Raw genomic sequence first — 17,676 nt, 5'->3', positions numbered from 1 at the left:
TATAAAACCAACTTCTCAGGCCAGCCTATATTCTGAGTAGCTTCATGAAAAGCTACAATGCTCCGTTTTAACACATCTTGTACAATTCTGATTTTGTCTTCTACACATCTTGGAACAAACAAGTAATGAAAAATAATTTAGAAGTCCCTGACATGGGTAGTAACAAGAGTGCCATGGACTGTCATGAAGTTCACTAGGAATGTGAACACTGGTGTCTGAAAGCTGTACAATATACAGCTTTCTATTGTACACTGAGTTCACTTCTTGCCTTCAGAAGAAGGTAATAATCCAGCGTTGGCTTGGTTGTCCTGTTCTGGGTATGAGCTGTTAAATGTGGGCAGTCACAAATCTTGTCTCTGAGCACAAGTACTACCTCTCTTCAGGTTTTGGACACAAAATTCCTCTTGAAAGCTGTGGATGCCAAACAGCTGGGGTAATCCTGGCCAGTGATGCTAGCTTACCGTGAGGTGATGCATGGAGAGTGAAAAGGTGAGTGACTGAAGAGCAGCTGCTTACATTACGTTTGTAGTTACCTGTAATCTACCTGAAACTACAAACTTGTGAATTTAAATGGGGTTATTTTTAGGAACTTTTATTCAGAAACTTTCACTAATACTATAAAAACGGATCTAACTACATTGGTACGAGTGACATCTATTCCAACTGCTGTTAAATGTTTTATGCATGCCAAGGTAATTTCCTATGAATTTATATCAGTTTTCAGCTGGGCCTCTATATTTGGGGTAGGCCTGACTAAAACCTTAACTTTTTTTACATGACTTCAGAGCTGTCTTCATCGCTGGCTGGTCAAGTTGGTCACATACAAAATTGTAAAAATAAGCACTGCTGCTGTACATGGAACTAGATCGTTGACTTAATGAGGTAATCAGTGAAATCTTAAAGGGACCCAGAACTTCAGTGTTAGTAGTTCAGACTACAAACTTTAAATTAAATTTTCCTAAAATACGAGTGCTGTGGAAACAAGTTCCTTGGAGATACGACTGAAGTTTAATAGACTCAAAACTGGGACAGTTAAACCACAATTAAGCTTAGATGTTCTGTATGTTCATCTGATAATCCTTTTTGTTTGTTTTTTCTCGTAGGATCACATCCGCTGCTGGCTGTTGGAGTTCACGTGCTTTGAAACAGATTGTGGTGTGCTTTCTTCTGTCTTCCACCTGTGCTTTTATGAGATGTTAAATGCAATATGCAAGGAACTGTCAGCTTTGGACCTTTCAGGGGAAAATACCCATTCCTTGCAGTCTTGCAGCATGAGAGACAATTCTCAGATTCCAATTTTTATGACAATCCTGCATGGAGATCTGCTGTCACAGGTTGTTACAGATGTACAAAGACTCCTCTAATTCCTTGTGTTGTACTTTATCTGTTGCATAGTTATGTATGGATAGAAAGGACGGGACTGTGCACTCCATAATGAAGCCAGTGAGCTGGCCATCAGGCAGCCTGGATCTCAGAACCTGATGTAAACCTTAGCAAGGCAAGAACTTTGGTGGATGTAGCACCATAGAAGTTTTGCTGCTCTATCCCCAAAGAATGAGGTTTAAGACAGAAAGTGCTATCCCTGGACCCTTCTCCAAACAAGGGTTTGAGTGTTGGGGTGGGGCAGGGGGAAAGGGTTGATTTCCTAATTCTGTAGCTGAGATCTCTGACAGAGTATCTGAGCTGGAGGTCCTGTGGACCTACCTGATGGCTGGCTCCTTTCTTTTCTTGGAGGCTCAGGCCCCCAAAAGCTGTTCTCTGCCCTCTGTACCAGCCTTCACACAGCAGGAAAGAGGCTTTGCAACAGTCCCTTCACCCATGGCTTGCAGCAAGCCCTTTGGGAGATCTTGACTCTCAATGGTGATATGAACCCTCCAAGTTAAATTGCTTCAAGAGATTATGCTCCCTGTTCAACAGCCATTTTGATGGTATTACTTTAGGTGGTGTGGCAGGAGTTGGGAAACTCCTTACAAGAGTCTTACTCATAGTAATAGTTTTTACTCACAGAACCCCAAGGCCTGCATCCATGATCAATGCTAAACTTGAAGCACAACGTGACATCCGTGATTCTTTTAATTAGCCATTTTTCCTAGATTGACAATAAATTTTCTCTGGATGGCTGGTAAGGTCTATTTTCACCATCTAATGTTGCTAATTGATAACCAACAGCTGATGTTTTCTTTATGCTGTAGACTTACAATTGATACTCCATTTTAAGTGGGAGAGCAGAAGCCTGCTCCTATTTGTAGTGACTTAACCATAACAACCTCAGCATCACTGAGGTTGAGCCAAGATGAAGCCAATTTTCTTTTTACTGATTTTTTTTTTTTCCCCTTCACTAAGCTCTCTTTAACTAGCAGCAAGTTTTCTAGCTAGTGGACTGATAGTGCTGGAATGTTTATTTTGCTGCTGGGACTTTAAGGTCACTTTGTTCTACTTGTTGAATCTGCAGCCACAGATGCTAGGGGAGCAGAAGAGTCGTATCTGCAACCCTCCCATAGGGAGGAGTGGACTAGAGGGACAGCAAAATTGAACAGTTTTCCATTCCATATACCTACGTAAGTTCAGTCTAAGGTCAGAGATCATGGAAGTCAACTTCCTTCCTGCTGCTTCTTCCCTTCTCTTCCATCCATGGCTGGCATCCAGGGAGGACTCCATCTATCCATCACCATTGATCCCTAGGCCTGTGCATTCCTGACCCTCATAACTCCACCCTCAGCTCCTGTCTCTCTGCTGCTCTCTCCAGTAGCTCCGGGACATTTCAGAACTGCTCCCAGCTCAGGAGATGCCGTGGGAGTTGCTGGGGGTGGGGGGAGGCAACAGGGTTTTGCATGTTCCTGAACACACTTGTATATAATTGTACATATTTTCTTTCATCATTAGTATCTAATTAAAGCTGTCTGGTTTAGTTTTCAAAGCAGAGAGTCTCTCTGCTTTGGAGAGTTTCTCCTTCCCTACCTGGGTGGAAGGGGATCGAGAGGGTTGTCATCGCTGGTTCAGTTGTTGATCCCGAGTCAAACCATGACTAGTCATTTCAGTTCCAGTTCTGAAGGTGGCAGCTCTCTTAATCCAGAACATCTGTGAGGGTGAAGGCAGAAAGCCTTTGTACCAGCTATTTTCACTGTGTGGCCCTTTGGGGAACAGGGGCCACATGCTGCATGTGACCTTCGTGTATGACAAGCCAGGAACTGCCTTGTTTGAGAACCCTCCTGGAGCAAAGTGTGGATTAGAGTTCTGAGCAGCAAAATGGTATGATAATTAAGCAGCTTTGCAGAAGACCACTGTCTGGACTTAAAAATTGTCGTAGTACAGAATGATCATGTATTTTTACCCTTAACTACACCATGTAGAAGCAGGGAGGAGAGCCAGGGGCAGCCTGGAGGGGTTGGTAACTCCTGTGTTCACAGTGTAACTAATGGCTCAGTCACACATTCACTGGAGACAGGTAACAGAGAGCACAGGAGCTTATCCCTGAGCCTGGAGGTGAGGGCAGCCCCTGCTTCCTGCCATCAGCCAAATACCAATGCCAGCTGGTTGTGAGTGAAATGTTAGGCATGATCCTAATATTCCTGCTCCCCTGTGTGACATTCTGCAGAAAGATGTCCACCTCAAATGCTTGAGCTAAACAGCTGCTTTCAGGTACAAACAACAACAGATCATCAGGTGTAAAGAAACATTTGCTTTTTAAGTGGCAGAAGTGTTGTCTTTATGGATTGATTCTGAACTCATCTAAACTTCACAGAAACAGCCTACTCAGCACCTCAGTGCTGTTTTGGCTTTTACCCTACAGGCCTAACTCAAGGATTCTGGATTCTGCTGACAAGAGGGCACTGCAGTCATGACCTTCAGCATAAGCACTAGTGCAGATACTTTCAGTGCAATTAATTAGTCAACTTTAGCAACTGCACCTCTTGTGGGACTGCAGTTTGTGTTGGTGGAAGTTTATTTCCACCCACGTGTGCATTCAGTCTGGACAGCTGGTTTAAGGTTCTGAACAAAAACTCCCCAATAGAGAGAAGAAAAGAAAGTGAGGGCCTCTCTCTCTCCCCAGCACTTGTGCCCAGAAGGAATAAATACCAGCCTCAGAAGGAATTCACGTATGTTTAACAAAGGTCACCACTACCTTTGAACTGAGGATAGAGTTCAAAGTGTGAAACAGGCTTGCATACACACGTGGCTGAAGACACACGTGGCTGCATAAAGGAAGCATCAAATGATCATCAGTGTGACCTTCTGCTGAAAACACTTACAGATTCTGTCTCAAATAGCTGCTGCTCTCTGCTTCTGCCTGGAAGGGATATAGGATCCTTAACAACTAAGTGTCCAGTTGTCTTAATCTTTTTTTGTTGCCAGACATTTACTGTCCTCCAGCTTGCAACCAATGCATACTCTGATGTAACTGTCTCTCCTTGAAGCAACTCCCTGTACCATCCAGAGTATTAGGGTTAGAGTAAAACATGTTACATCAAACAGACTTTACAAACGAAATAGAAAAAGTGAGAAGGGTTGTTACTTAGGTACAAAAATCCCAGGATATTATAAGCTTGTACTGACAGAACCATGGAGTTATGTTTAACCAGAGAGATATGAAAAGTGATTACTTCTTCCATACAGATATTCACTGCTTTTGCTCAAGGTCTTTAACAATCATGAAGGCTTGACCTTTGCAACCAGGCAGCTACATCAGGCTGTATAACCTCTCTAAACACTACTAGTCCACTGCTTTGACAAGTGGGGTTCAGCTCCCATTAGCTGTGTAATTCAAGATTTGGCATTTCCAGTCTATGCATCACAAAGCATTCCAGACACTAGGGGAAAATAATGACTTTGGTGTGTAGGCTCCCTAGGTCCCATATGAAGACAAGGAAGTGCTGTACAGTGAACAAACAGCACTGTCAGGCTGAGTGGTCTACTATGACAAAGCATGACATATCCCATTATGGCATCTGCTTCAGGCTCTGAAAGGTCTCTAGCTGCATCAATGCTACAAGCTTTTTAGCAAATGCTACAGAAGCAGCTTTGGGGGCTTCTACTCGCTTTAGTTGCATGATCCTATTTCCCCTTCAGAGCTTTGGACAGTAGTTTTGAGGTTGAGGCTTTTTCCTGAGAAGATCAATGTGGGTTCAATGATGCTGAGTGTTTCAAAGTCATAAAAACATGACCAAGAAGAACATACCTTCTGTAGCCAAGCTTGCTGCACCCCTTTATCTTCCCTAGTGCCTCCTGGATTACCTTTTTTGGGGATAATCTAAAGAATCTGAAGGTCAGCTGGTTAAAGCAAGGGCTTGTGACTTTGGCTGCAAAGGGTAAAGTCTTCCAAGTTGAAGATGAAGTTTCTTGAACAGGGGAACTAATTACCAGCTTTCCCCTGCAGAACACAGGTGCTCTCATCACCTCATTCTTCTCACACTAGCTCTGATGCTCATCTCAGTACATGTCAATGCCATTCGACTAATTTTAGTGACTTTTGAATACAAGCCCTTCTTCTGATTCAAATCAAATCCACTGTGTACTCCCCTTTGGCTGCAGCAGGCTATTAACTTGGCTCAACCCAGAATCCACTGAGCTGGGTTCCTGTGTCCCTGCTTAGCAGTGATGCAGTAATAACCTCTCTAGGAGTGCTTACTCACTCTGCAACTAGTTTAAAACAGCACCACCAGAGTACACTTGGAGAGGACTTTGCTGCTGCAGGTGTGTTTTTTTGTGTACAGGCACCTCACTGGTCTCCAGAAAGCCAGTGTTCCCTTGGCACCGGTGGGTTGGGTTTAAAGGGAACTAGCTGCCAAGCTGCTCTAGGCCTAGGCTGGAATAGGACTGGAGGACACAGCAGCTGGCACAGCACCATTACTGCCAGAGTCATTGCAATTGTTTTTTACAGTCAAATCTGTGACAAGTGCAGATTTTTACCTGTACCTTTGACACCCCATGAACTCTCATTACTTCTTTCGTATTAAGGATTCCATGCTTTGAAAAGGAATTTAAAGAGAATATAAACATGACTTCTAGCAAACTGACCTAACTGAAGCATCAAGTAGACTTTGAGACAGGAGACTGCTGGAACACTGCAGCTGTGCATCAAAACAGCCTGTTTGCCTTTCTGTGCTCAAAAAACCACACACAAATCTTAGGAAGAGCCCTCTGTATTGTATTTACATTGCAGGTGAAGGAAACGAAGTGATGAAAAGATACCACCCATGCCATCTTCTAATAGATTCACTACCCCTTTCCACCCTGCTGAACATCTCCTTCATCAACCAGATACCAGATTACAGGTTCCAGCTGTACACACCAGAGGCGTACAGAAACACCCAACTAAGGCACATGTTGAGGAAACTGGGCACATCTAGGCACCCAGGTTTGTTAGCTCCAACACACAGGTGCGCTGAGCTGTTCAGACCAGAAAGGCCTTGTAACACTTGTGTCCCACCTCCCTGGGAGGCCAGGTGCTCTCTGTTACCACGTGCCCTGTCCTTGGAGTGCCGGAGGCCAGAGCAAGTGGGCTGCCTCCCGTTCACCCTCTGGCACTGCCAAGTTGAGCCAAGAGGAGCCACATCAGCCCACCTTCAGGCAGCAGGTGTCCATGGTCACACAGGAGCTGGCCGAGTCAGAGACGCTGAAGTGTTCATGAACGTGTTGCACAGGTAACAAGGAAAAAAGGCATAGTCCTTCATGTGGTCTACCAGTCCTTCATGTGGTCTAGCAAAGCCTTCTCAGCACAACTTTTACAGTTCACAGTGAGACATACAACACTCTAACACCAGCATGGCAGCATTCCAAAATCCTTAAGGATATTCTGGCATAAGGGCAAGTTCAGTTTTTCAATAAGCAATTACACACCAGTAGATGTTTTGCTTCCAACAGGTAAAGGGACCTCTTCATAAACTATCTTGACATAAGGGAACTTCATAGGTAAAAACCAGTATTCCAAGTTATAGAAGAGGTAAAACTGATGATTCAAGATGACATGATCAATTATTTTTAGAAGAGCCACAAAAAACTCTCTGACTGTCTGATAAGGTTTGAATGGATAATAGAAGTCTCTTATAGCTGCTGCCAGTGTCTTGTTTCCTAGCGGTCCAAAAATAGATGTTTCATTTCCCAGATAAATAGGTTCTCCACTGAATAAAATGATGCTTGTGTAATTTGTTTGTATCTTCTTAAACACAGCTCCTAAGTCAGCTAGCTTCTGGTATGTTCTCAGTATAAATTTAGAGCATTCATAAGAGTCAAACCATACTGTTGATTGTTTGTCAGGGCTTGCTTGAACTGTCCAGGTCTCATAGTAAATGCCAGTCTCATTGTCGTATTTTACCCATTTTGCCATTTCATTAAACATGGTTCCTGTAAGAGATCAAAATAATGATTACTGAGACAAAGTAACAAATACACAACTCAAAATGTTTTCCATCTATTTCAGGATTCACCTCCCTTCTCTGCAAAAGCTTACCTACAACACCACCTAGCCATACAAAGATGCAAGGCTTAGGTTGGAGGGAGAAGTGGCTTCCCACTGAACAAACTGTGTTTACATGTAAGTTATTTAAGCTGTAATTCCTTTTTCTGCCTCATTTCCTGCTACTACACGAGAACACCCAAACATCAGAGATCCATGACACTTCTCATTTTGTTTTATCCATGTAGCAAAGAGGGCAGGCAGTACAATCTACAAGAGATGCCAGCAAATTGCTCACCAGTGCAACAGGCGTTTCTGCACTTCCTCAAGTTTTAACTAAATTCAGCAATTCAGGGCAGAAGTGTTTATGTTTCTCCACAAAAGAAACCTCAGACAGAGACATCCTGCTGTTTTAGCAGCTCCTCAGCCAACACAGTTGAGCTAAGCCAAATGATATGAGTGGCATGTGAAGACCTGTAAACTTAAAGACTTTGTGGATTGTTTTGGTTTTATTTAGAATACATGTTTGGAGAGTGCTGGTGATCTTGCAACCAGAATGAGGAAGTATCTCTAACTCAGCTCATCCCTCTGGTAGCTCCATACATGTGATGTATTCGTCTCCCTAAAACAGAGCTGAAGCACAGGACTACTCTTCCTTCTTTTGTTTTTCTTGTAGTCCTAGCACTGCACCTCAGCCCAGCCTCTTGCATTAAGTCTGGATTCACTGCAATGTTGTGTTTGTCAAGACCAGTGAAGAGCACTGCAAGCCACACCTTTCCCTCCACAACAAGCTGCAAAAGTCAGATTGCTGGGTCTGATCTTCATCAGAGAGAAAAAACACACTTCACACCCTCAGATAAGGGACACGTGCAACCTACTACCTCAGAGTAAAGCTCTGCTACCTCAGAGTAAAGCTCTACCACCTCAGAGTAAAGCTCTACCCATTCCCCTGCTAGGCTACCCCATTATAACTGTTCTTCACTGCACACTTAAGAACTTCTGGGATCACAGTAAACATAACAATCATTCTGGTGAGTGAAAGTCTTGGACACTTTCTTTTTTAATTGCCCATGACTTGGTTTAATAAAACAGTAAGTCAATAAATCTGTAGCAAGAACTGTACTTACTATACACTATAGATGGTCCTGAAGCTCCCCTTTATCTTCTCCAGTTCCTACCAGATTAGCTTCCTAGTGTGTATTCTGCAAAGCTATTGAAAACAATTACTCTTTCCTAACAGGTCCAAGATGGACTTAATATGCTTAAATTAAACAAAAAATATTACAGGTTAATGCATGGCTCCACATCAATCTGTTGAAAGATGCCAACACAGTAAAAAAATCAGGCTTTGGAAATTCCTGCCCTATTTCCATAAAAGGAACATGCCCCTAAGTAACATTAACCTGACCAATGGGTTTTAGAAGAAAATAAGAATGCTTCGTTGTGGTCTCTGACAATGCTGACTACAGGATCTCACAAGGGCCAAGAGGATCCTGCTGTTTCATACATTAAAGCTCTCTCCCATGAGATGAGATGCTTTTTGCCTGCTCTGTGAAGGAAGCGAGTTCAACTCATGGTGCTGTCCATCTGTGCTTGCATCCATTCACCTTCTTCCACAGGAACTTTGAGGTGCCTAGTCAAATTCAGACAATTCCAAACTCTCAGAGATGCTACCTTCCTAAAACTTTCATGGGAACAGTAAGTGAGACAGACAAGGAGGACCACAACAATGCCTCCACACACAGTAACCTCAGCCTTTCTTTGGTTTCAAATAATCCACACAAGCAGGAAGCATTACAGCTTCCACAACTGTATGAAATTATTTAACTTGGTATTCACACAAAAGAACCCAACCATATCAGGTAGCAAAGACTTCAGTCATGAGCTACAAACTCACAGGAAAGCAGCTCTGTTTATTCCATTGCTTAAAGAATGGTCTAGTATGTCTGAGCAGCACCAAATAGATTATCTAGACACTGAGAACAGCAAAGCTGCTAAGGGGGGAGGAGGGCAAACATAAAGCACCATATCTGCACACTAGCTGTACTCCAACTCTCCTCTGTGCCCTGTACACTGTGCTAACTTTGGAGAATTAGTGGTTTTTGTCACACAAAAATGCAGCTCTCCAAGTCCTTGGGAGACTTTGTTCCTAAGTCACTCACTGTATTACTGCAGCAATCAACCAGGCTTATTTAAATGCCTTTTTATTTTACAATTTCAGTGTTTGGTATATACCAGGAAACCATTCTGCTCATCATCTGTGTAGTTAGAGGTCTAAATCCTGGTTTTGTTCTATGACATATGACTGAGACTATTACTGGGCATATTTGCACAGTTTTTATGACAAATAATGGAGGAGATGGAAATAGAGATCCAGATTTTTTATATTTTTGAGACTTTTTCTAAATATACCTTGTTTGCTCAGTAATATACACATTGTCACCAGTTTTTCTAACTCAGCAGTCATCTGCCACCTCACAATAGAAGGCTTTGTTTTGGTGAAGCCACGTGAAGAGTCCATAATGGTCCTATACAAGCTGTTTTGCTATTTTTACACTCAAGAGACTTCAGTGTTTTTGTACAGCAACACCAAATGACCCTCATTTAACAACTCTTCAGCATGTATTGTTCAAAAGGCAGCAGCCTCATACTACTTTCTCTAGGAAGAAATGTCTAAAGATAGTATTTCAGCTTGAAATTAGCATCAGTGACTAATATTGTGAATAATCACAGAATCACAGAACGCTTTGGGTTGGAAGAGACCTTGAAAATCATCTAATTCCACCTACAAAACAAATTAAAAGCTACTGCTTTACATTAAGACAAGGCTGTCTCTATATTTTATGATATTAGCACCATCCAAAGCATCTGAAATCTACCTGATATTGTAGTCACAAGAACAAGAGTTCCATTTTCCTTCCAGTGTGCATCATCTATTCCTTCAAAAAAGCAGGCAGCTCCTTGGTTACACCAGAATGGTGCATCCATGCCAGGGCGGAGATGTGGAAATGTGCAGTTGCCAAGCTGGAAGAGCTCATACCACTCCATCGTGTAGTTTTTGCCTGTTAGAGTGCTCTTGAAACCCACAGCATCATGCATAATTTTCTGGAAAAGAAAAGAAAAAGAAAAAGAAAAAGAAAAAAAGAAAAAGAAAAAGCAAAAGGAAAAGGAAAAGGAAAAGGAAAAGGAAAAGGAAAAGGAAAAGGAAAAGGAAAAGGAAAAGGAAAAGGAAAAGGAAAAGGAAAAGGAAAAGGAAAAGGAAAAGGAAAAGGAAAAGGAAAAGGAAAAGGAAAAGGAAAAGGAAAGAAAAGAAAAGAAAAGAAAAGAAAAGAAAAGAAAAGAAAAGAAAAGAAAAGAAAAGAAAAGAAAAGAAAAGAAAAGAAAAGAAAAGAAAAGAAAAGAAAAGAAAAGAAAAGAAAAGAAAAGAAAAGAAAAAAACAAACAAACAAACAAAACACCACCAATGGAAGAAGCTTCAAAAGCCAACACTTCAACATAAAACTGACTTCATCTTGACCTGGACAGAAGATAAGATACTTGGGAGGTGTTGTGTAACAGTGAGGAGAAGGGAGGGGGTTCCCATAACATCTGGGATCCAGTAGCACAACACACCAGACTGTATCACAAACATCCTTTTATCAGAGAGTCACATTGTCTCAAGTGCCATCCATTGTAACTTCTGCTATTTGGAGGCAGATACTCAGTGGGTGCTCACCATCAAAATTTAAGCTCCCTTCTGAATCCTTAATCTCACTGGGGTATTTAAGAAATAAAGAGCAGAGCTGAGTTACCAAAACCAGATCTTAGTAATGAAAGCCACAAAAAGAAAGATATAAATACATATATTTTTAAAGCTGCACAGTAAACACATAAATTCAACCTTAGTTTAACAACTGGGGTAACAATATTTGAAGCTATTTCCATTTTTTTACTCTGTGTGCTTGGTTTTGATGTTGCCATTTCATATTCACTAGTATTTCTTTATTCATTAAGGATCGTGCTTTGCAGCTTAATTATGCTGTATATATAGTGCTATAGCTATAAATATTACTAAATATGAGATTTTTTCATACTTGCATGACTCCATTAATGGAGACTTCAATTCAATACTGATCATAACATTCAAGAAAGAACTGTAAAAGCAAACAACTCCCCATAATTCATTCACCATTCCAACCAGCTGGCTGCTCACTCCTGACAGATATCCATGTTCATGCAAATACAGAAATTTTTAACAACAAAAAAGTTCATACACTACGTAAGTGTTTCATCTGATAAAAGGGAACAGATAAATGTTTCTTGACACAGTGCCAGTGCAGAAAAAGACACCCAAAATGTAATGGTGTGTGTACACAAAATGCTCCCAAACATGCAGCTCCATAGGGAAGATATTCAAACCCAACAACACTCCTGGTCAGGCTCTTTTCTTTAGCTGAATTAAATTCTGTCACTTTTGTTTGAAAATTATTGCTCTTTAGGAATAGCCTAACCTATGTGCTCCAGTACTCTTACATACAAGCATATCCCAGACTTATAGCTCCCATTAGTAATACCTGCTTCTTGAATTCAGCAGAATTTGCCACTAGAACTTTGTTGAAGAAAAACATCACCTTACCAAATGTCCTAGTAGGTCCCCATATTTGAATTCCCATACTGGAGCCTGTAATCGATACACTTCAATGACATCCTCTTCTTTCATAACTGGAATGGCAGAGCCAGTGGGACAGAAGGTGTAACGAGCTTGGCAGTAAGGGTCAGTTTTTGGACGGTAATCAAAGCGCCTGTGTTGAGAAAGAGAAGACAGAAAGGTAAGCACAGCTTCACAGCTGGAGTAACTGTCTCATGGCCTCCTAAGGGCCTGAGTGGGAGAGCTCCAGTGTGCAGCCACAGAATCAAGGACTGTTAGGGCTTGGAAAGGACCTCTGGAGATCATCTAGTCCAACAACACCCCTCCCAAAAGACAGATTCTGTGATCCAGATGCTGCAACACTTGAAGTACAGAATCGCAAAATCAGAATGGTTGGAGAAGAACCTCTAAGATCACAGAGTCCAACCATCCACCCAGGAGAAGAAAAAAACACCTAACTAACAAAACCAAAACCAACCAAACAACACAACACCCACCATTCCCAGTAGTGCATGTCCTGAAGTGCCATGTCTACACATTTATTTAATACCTCCAGGGATGGTGACTTCACCACCTTCCTGGGCAGCCCGTTCAAGTGTCTAACAGCCCTTTTGGTAAATAAATTCTTCTTAATACCTAGTCTGAACTTTCCCTGGTGCAACTTCAGGCTATTCCCTCTAGTCTTACTGTTACTCACTGGAGAAGAGGCAAACACCCACCTCTCTACTACCTCCTTTCAGGTAGTAGTAGAGAGCGACAGCGTCCCCTTCTCCAAACTAAACAACCCCAGTTCCCTCAGCCTCTCATCACAGGACTTGTTCTTTAGACCTTCCAACAGCTTTTTTGCCTTTCTCAGGACATGTTTCAGCACCTCAATGTCCTCTTGTAGTGAGGGGCCCAGAACTGAACACAGTACACAAGGCTAAGCCTCACCAGTGCTGAGTACTGAGAGACAATCACTTTCCTACTCCTGCTGGCCACACTATTCCTGATACAATCCAGGATGCCATTGGCCTTCTTGGCCACCTGGGCACACTGCTAGCTCATGTTCAGCTGGCTGTCAACCAACCCCCCCCCCCCCAGGTCCTTTTCTGCTGGGCAGCTCTTCAGCCACTCCTCCCCAAGCCTGTAGCTTTGCTTGGGGTTGTTGTGACCGAAGTGCAGGACCCAGCACTTGGCCTTACTGAACCTCATACAATCGGCCTTGGCCATTGATCCAGTCTGTCCAGGTCCCTCTGCAGAGCCTTCCTACCTCGAGCAGTCTGACATTCCCACCCAGTTTGGTGTCATCTGCAAACTTACTGAGGGCACACTTGATCCCCTCATCTAGATCATCAATAAAGATATTGAACAAGATTGGCCCCAACACTGAGCCCTAGGAGACACCACTGTTGAACAGCCACCAACTGGATTTAACTCAATTCACTACAACTCTCTGGGCATGGCCATCCAGCCAGTGAAGAGTACACTTGTCCATGCCATGATCTACCAGTTTCTCTAGGAGAATGCTGTGGGAGAAGGTATCAAAGGCTTTACAGAAGTCCAGGCAGACAATGTCCATATCCTTTCCCTCATCCGCTAGGTGGGTCACCTGGCCAAAGAAAGAAATCAGGTTGGTCAAGCAGGACCTGCCTTTCCTGAACCCATGCTGCCTAGGCCTGATCCCCTGGCTGTCTTGCATTTGACATGTAAGCACACTACAGATGAACCTTTACATGACTTTCCCAGGACTGTTGATAAATGACAGAGAGGCTTGGTGAGCTTCCCCACCAGCTCCCGCAGTACACTCAGGTGAATCCCAGCTAGGCCCATAGACTTCTGAGTGTCCAGGTGCTGTAGCAGGTCCTTAACTGCTTCCTCCTGGATTATGGGGGAGGGAGAGGAGTTGTTCTGCTCTCCATCTTTATCTTCCAGCTCTGGAGACTGACCACCCTGGAGGTAGCTGGTCTGACTATTAAAGACAGAGGCAAAGAAGGCACTAAGTATCTCAGCCTTTTCATTGTTCTTGGTTGCAATCTTACCCCCTGCATCCACAAAAGAATGGAGTACGTAAGCTCGTAAGGCTGCTGAGGTGCAGGTCTGCAGGAGCAGGACCTAAGTTATACACAGTGCTGATAGCTCGGTAATGGACATGATGCAGATACAAAGGATGACGTATGCTCACAAAATCAGAGATACATAGATGCTGGGTAGAGGGTGGATTGAGATCTGCCTCAAAAACATTATTCTAACCGTTCTTCTACACAGAAATGGAGCAGTTTGCTCTTGAAAACTATTCTATAGTAATAGCTCCCCAGACTGAGCTAGTCTAGAATACTGCCAATATCAGAAAGAAATATTCTATTTCTCTATGCCAATTTAGATAAAGAAGCTTAAGACCCTACCATCACTGTTTCCATTCTTCATTCCTATGGAGCCCCAGAAACTGAAGACTGAATCCACCTACAGATCACACTATATAAAAACAGCAAAAAACCTTTTTGACAAGTATTCCTTCACCAATTTCCTTCAAACTTATGCACTGTATTTCACTTAGTACAAGGTTCCTATATTCCTGATACCAAGGCAGACCAGTGCACACAGTCTGCATAGAGCACAGCCTGTGAGTCAAACACATTCAGTTGCCTGGGGCTGCTTAATGGCACAAATACCCCAGCCATAAGATGATTCAGGAACATAGGACTTCCTGAGCCACAGTAAGGCCAGAAGCACTGCTGAGACACCATAAATTTTCCCCATGGACTTCTTCTCCAAAGCCATTGGGTACTTCAGAACGTCTGCCTGCAATTTGTCCAGGGGAAAATAAAATAATTAAAAAAATATGGCTGGAAAAAGAACACACAAAGACTTGCGCCAGCCATACATTTAAATGCTGTTTCTAAATTGCACACCTCAAGTGTTCAATTTCCCCTCTCGCTGCCCCTTTCATCTCACAAGAAGACGACAAACATGTTAAGAACCATTAAAATACCATATTTCTGAGTGCCTCACGCTGGCAGACTTGTACTCCAATTCTGACCATACCGAGACCCTGCCTTGCAACTTCTGAACCGGCTGGAAAACCCGAACGCCCCGTGCCTGCAAGCTAGGCTCCTTCAGGCACCACCTGACACAAACTTAACCGACGGGAGTTGGGCAACAGGCTCTCAAAACTCCAGGCGTGCCTGAGGTAACAGTAAAAACTATTAATGCCTCCCTTCACAAGCAGCAAACCCCCACAAAACACAAATACCAGCGCAGCCTTTCTCCTTGAAGGGCCTTATTGACTCAGCACGACCCAAGGCGCAGCCACCTGCCCCGGCCGAATGCTCTGCCCTGCTGTGCTATGCTCTGCTCTGCTCTGCTCTGCCCTGCCCTGCCCTGCCCTGCCCTGCCCTGCCCGAGCTACGGCAGCTCCCGAGCAGCACACGGGATTTCATACCCTGCCATTTATCATCAGCAAAAGCATGGAGCGAAGTTAAAAGTAAAAAACAAACAAACAAACAAACACAAAACCCAAAAGAAATCGTAGCCTGACCTCCTCATCGCAACTTTTTGCGGAAACAAGAGCTCAGGGAGCACGCCCAAGGCAAGACTCCCGGGGGAAGCGATCCCGGGGAAGCGATCCCACCGCCGACAGAGCGAGCGCAGCTCCAGGCCAGGGCCGGGACACCCGTTCCCGAGAGTCATACGCAGCAAACACCGCGGGGATGACAATGCCAGCACCCCCGCGGTTAGAAAAAGGGGAACCTGTTCGCGGCCCTTTCAGCCTACAGAAGTGAAACAACCGAAGGGAAAGCTGCCGGGCCGTGGCGGAGGAGGAGGCGAGCGGCGCGGCACAAGCAGCCGGCGCGGCCGGGACGAGCCTCTCGGCCCGCCTCACTGACCTGTAAGGCACCGGCCACCGCCGCGGCGAGGAGCGGAGCCCCTCCGGGGCACACGGCCCCCGAGGCACCGCCGTCAGCAGCAGCAGCAGCAGCAGGCGGCAGCGCCGGGCGCCGGGCATGACGGCGCGGCGAGTCGGGCCCCGGCGCGGCGGGGCGGGTTGGCAGGGGAAGCGGCGGGGCTGAAGGGAGGCTGGGCGGGAAGGAAGGCAGGAAGAAGGAAGGAAGGAAAGGGGCCGCCCCCGCGCCCGCCCACAAGGCCCAAGGCGGCTTGGGGATCGGGGAAGGGCCCTGGCTGGAGGGAGAGAGGTGGCAGGGAGGATAAGGTGTTATTGTCACAGAATCACAGCCACAGAGCGATGGGTTTGGGAGGGACCTGGAAAGATCATCTAGTCCAACCCCCCTGCCAGAGCAGGATCACCCAGAGCGCATCACACAAGAACGCATCCAGGCGGGTTTTGAATGTCTCCGGTGAAGGAGACTCCACAGCCTCTCTGTGCTGCCTGTTCCAGGGCTCTGTCACTCTCACAGGAAAGAAATATTTCCTTATGTTTAACTTGAACTTCCATGCTCCGGTTGTGCCCACTGCCCCTCGTCCTGCCCTTGGACACTGCTGAAAAGAGACTGGACCCATCCCATGGACACTCACCCTTCATATATTTATAAGCATTGATGAGATCCCCCCTGAGCTTCTTATCCTCCAGGCTAACCTGACCCAGCTCTCTCAGCCTTTCATCACAGGGCAAATGCTCCATTCCCCTAACCCATGGCCCTGCACTGGACTCTTTCCAGTAGTTCTCATTCTTCATGAACTGGGGAGCCCAGAAGGCTGAGTTTGGTCAGTGGCATCAGCAGTGGAAAGCACTGGTGTGTGCTATTCACTGGGTAAATGCTAACTGTCCTGTGGACTTTTGACTACCAGAAGCCAGAGAAATATCCCTGCTCATTGTATATGAACCCCTGAAGAACAATCAGGTCTCTAGTCAGCACTATACTAGGCTACATTGAAACAAAGCTGGAGGTCAAAAACCCTGCATCCTACATAAAAATGCAGGATAGGCTGCTTCATACCAGTTTTGGTAATGCTGGAAGTAGTAAAAGATGGCACAAATATTAAAATATCAAAATTTCTATATCTCACCTCATTGCTACCTGATTCTATGATGCTTAGTTTTAAAATCCATACCATTCAGCTCCATACTTGAATTTCATGCATGTACACATCATCTATACATACCTATATTGCATTTTAATCTCGTGCATATTATTTGTGTCTCATTTAAAGTAAAGCTGTGTTTTTGTTCTTTATAAAATATAGTATGCTGTTACTCTTATGTGTTTCCTAGCCTGAGCATAAATACAAGATGCCAGCTCTTCATCTGTTCAAAAAGGTATGTGTTTGTTCAGAATACAGCCCTTATTCCTAGTTTTAGAGATTTTGATACATAACTCTGGAAGTGCTTTATGAAATAAGAGAAGCCTAATTTATCCCTTCTATGAAATCAGGATGCAGGGAAATGAAAATACATAATGAAGGTGCTGGAACTGCTTATTAGCCAAACTAAGATTACAGTATGAACAGCTTCTTAGTCCTGGTTCAGCATTATGTTTGAAGTTTTGCCCAGTAAGTGTCCATTCAGGCACTGCTGTGGTTGCTGAAGGTGTCAGGTCAAATGACTAAGATGGCAAAGGTATTGATTTTTTTTATTATTATTTTTTTTTAGTAACGTTTTGGCATCTCACTTCACTGTACCCCACACAGTACTCTGTTTTTTATTTCTGGTATAACCTAA

The 17,676-nt window shown here is 44.0% G+C and overlaps 1 protein-coding gene across 1 annotated transcript; it reads right to left on the bottom strand.

Moving 5' to 3' along the window:
* Window positions 1–6,124: 6,124 nt before the first annotated feature.
* Window positions 6,125–16,069, bottom strand: CLN5 (CLN5 intracellular trafficking protein). The gene is made up of 4 exons (XM_051608412.1): window positions 15,887–16,069; window positions 12,009–12,174; window positions 10,273–10,498; window positions 6,125–7,341 (listed from the first exon to the last, which is right to left on the bottom strand). The coding sequence occupies exons 1-4, from the start codon at window positions 16,003–16,005 to the stop codon at window positions 6,830–6,832; spliced, it is 1,023 nt and encodes a 340-aa protein (XP_051464372.1). The 5' UTR covers window positions 16,006–16,069; the 3' UTR covers window positions 6,125–6,829.
* Window positions 16,070–17,676: the final 1,607 nt, after the last annotated feature.

The sequence above is a fragment of the Apus apus genome, chromosome 1 (assembly GCF_020740795.1).
Source record: "Apus apus isolate bApuApu2 chromosome 1, bApuApu2.pri.cur, whole genome shotgun sequence".
NCBI lineage: Eukaryota > Metazoa > Chordata > Aves > Apodiformes > Apodidae > Apus > Apus apus.
The sequence above is the reverse complement of the archived record's forward strand: the minus strand, read 5'-3'. Positions and strand labels throughout refer to the sequence as shown.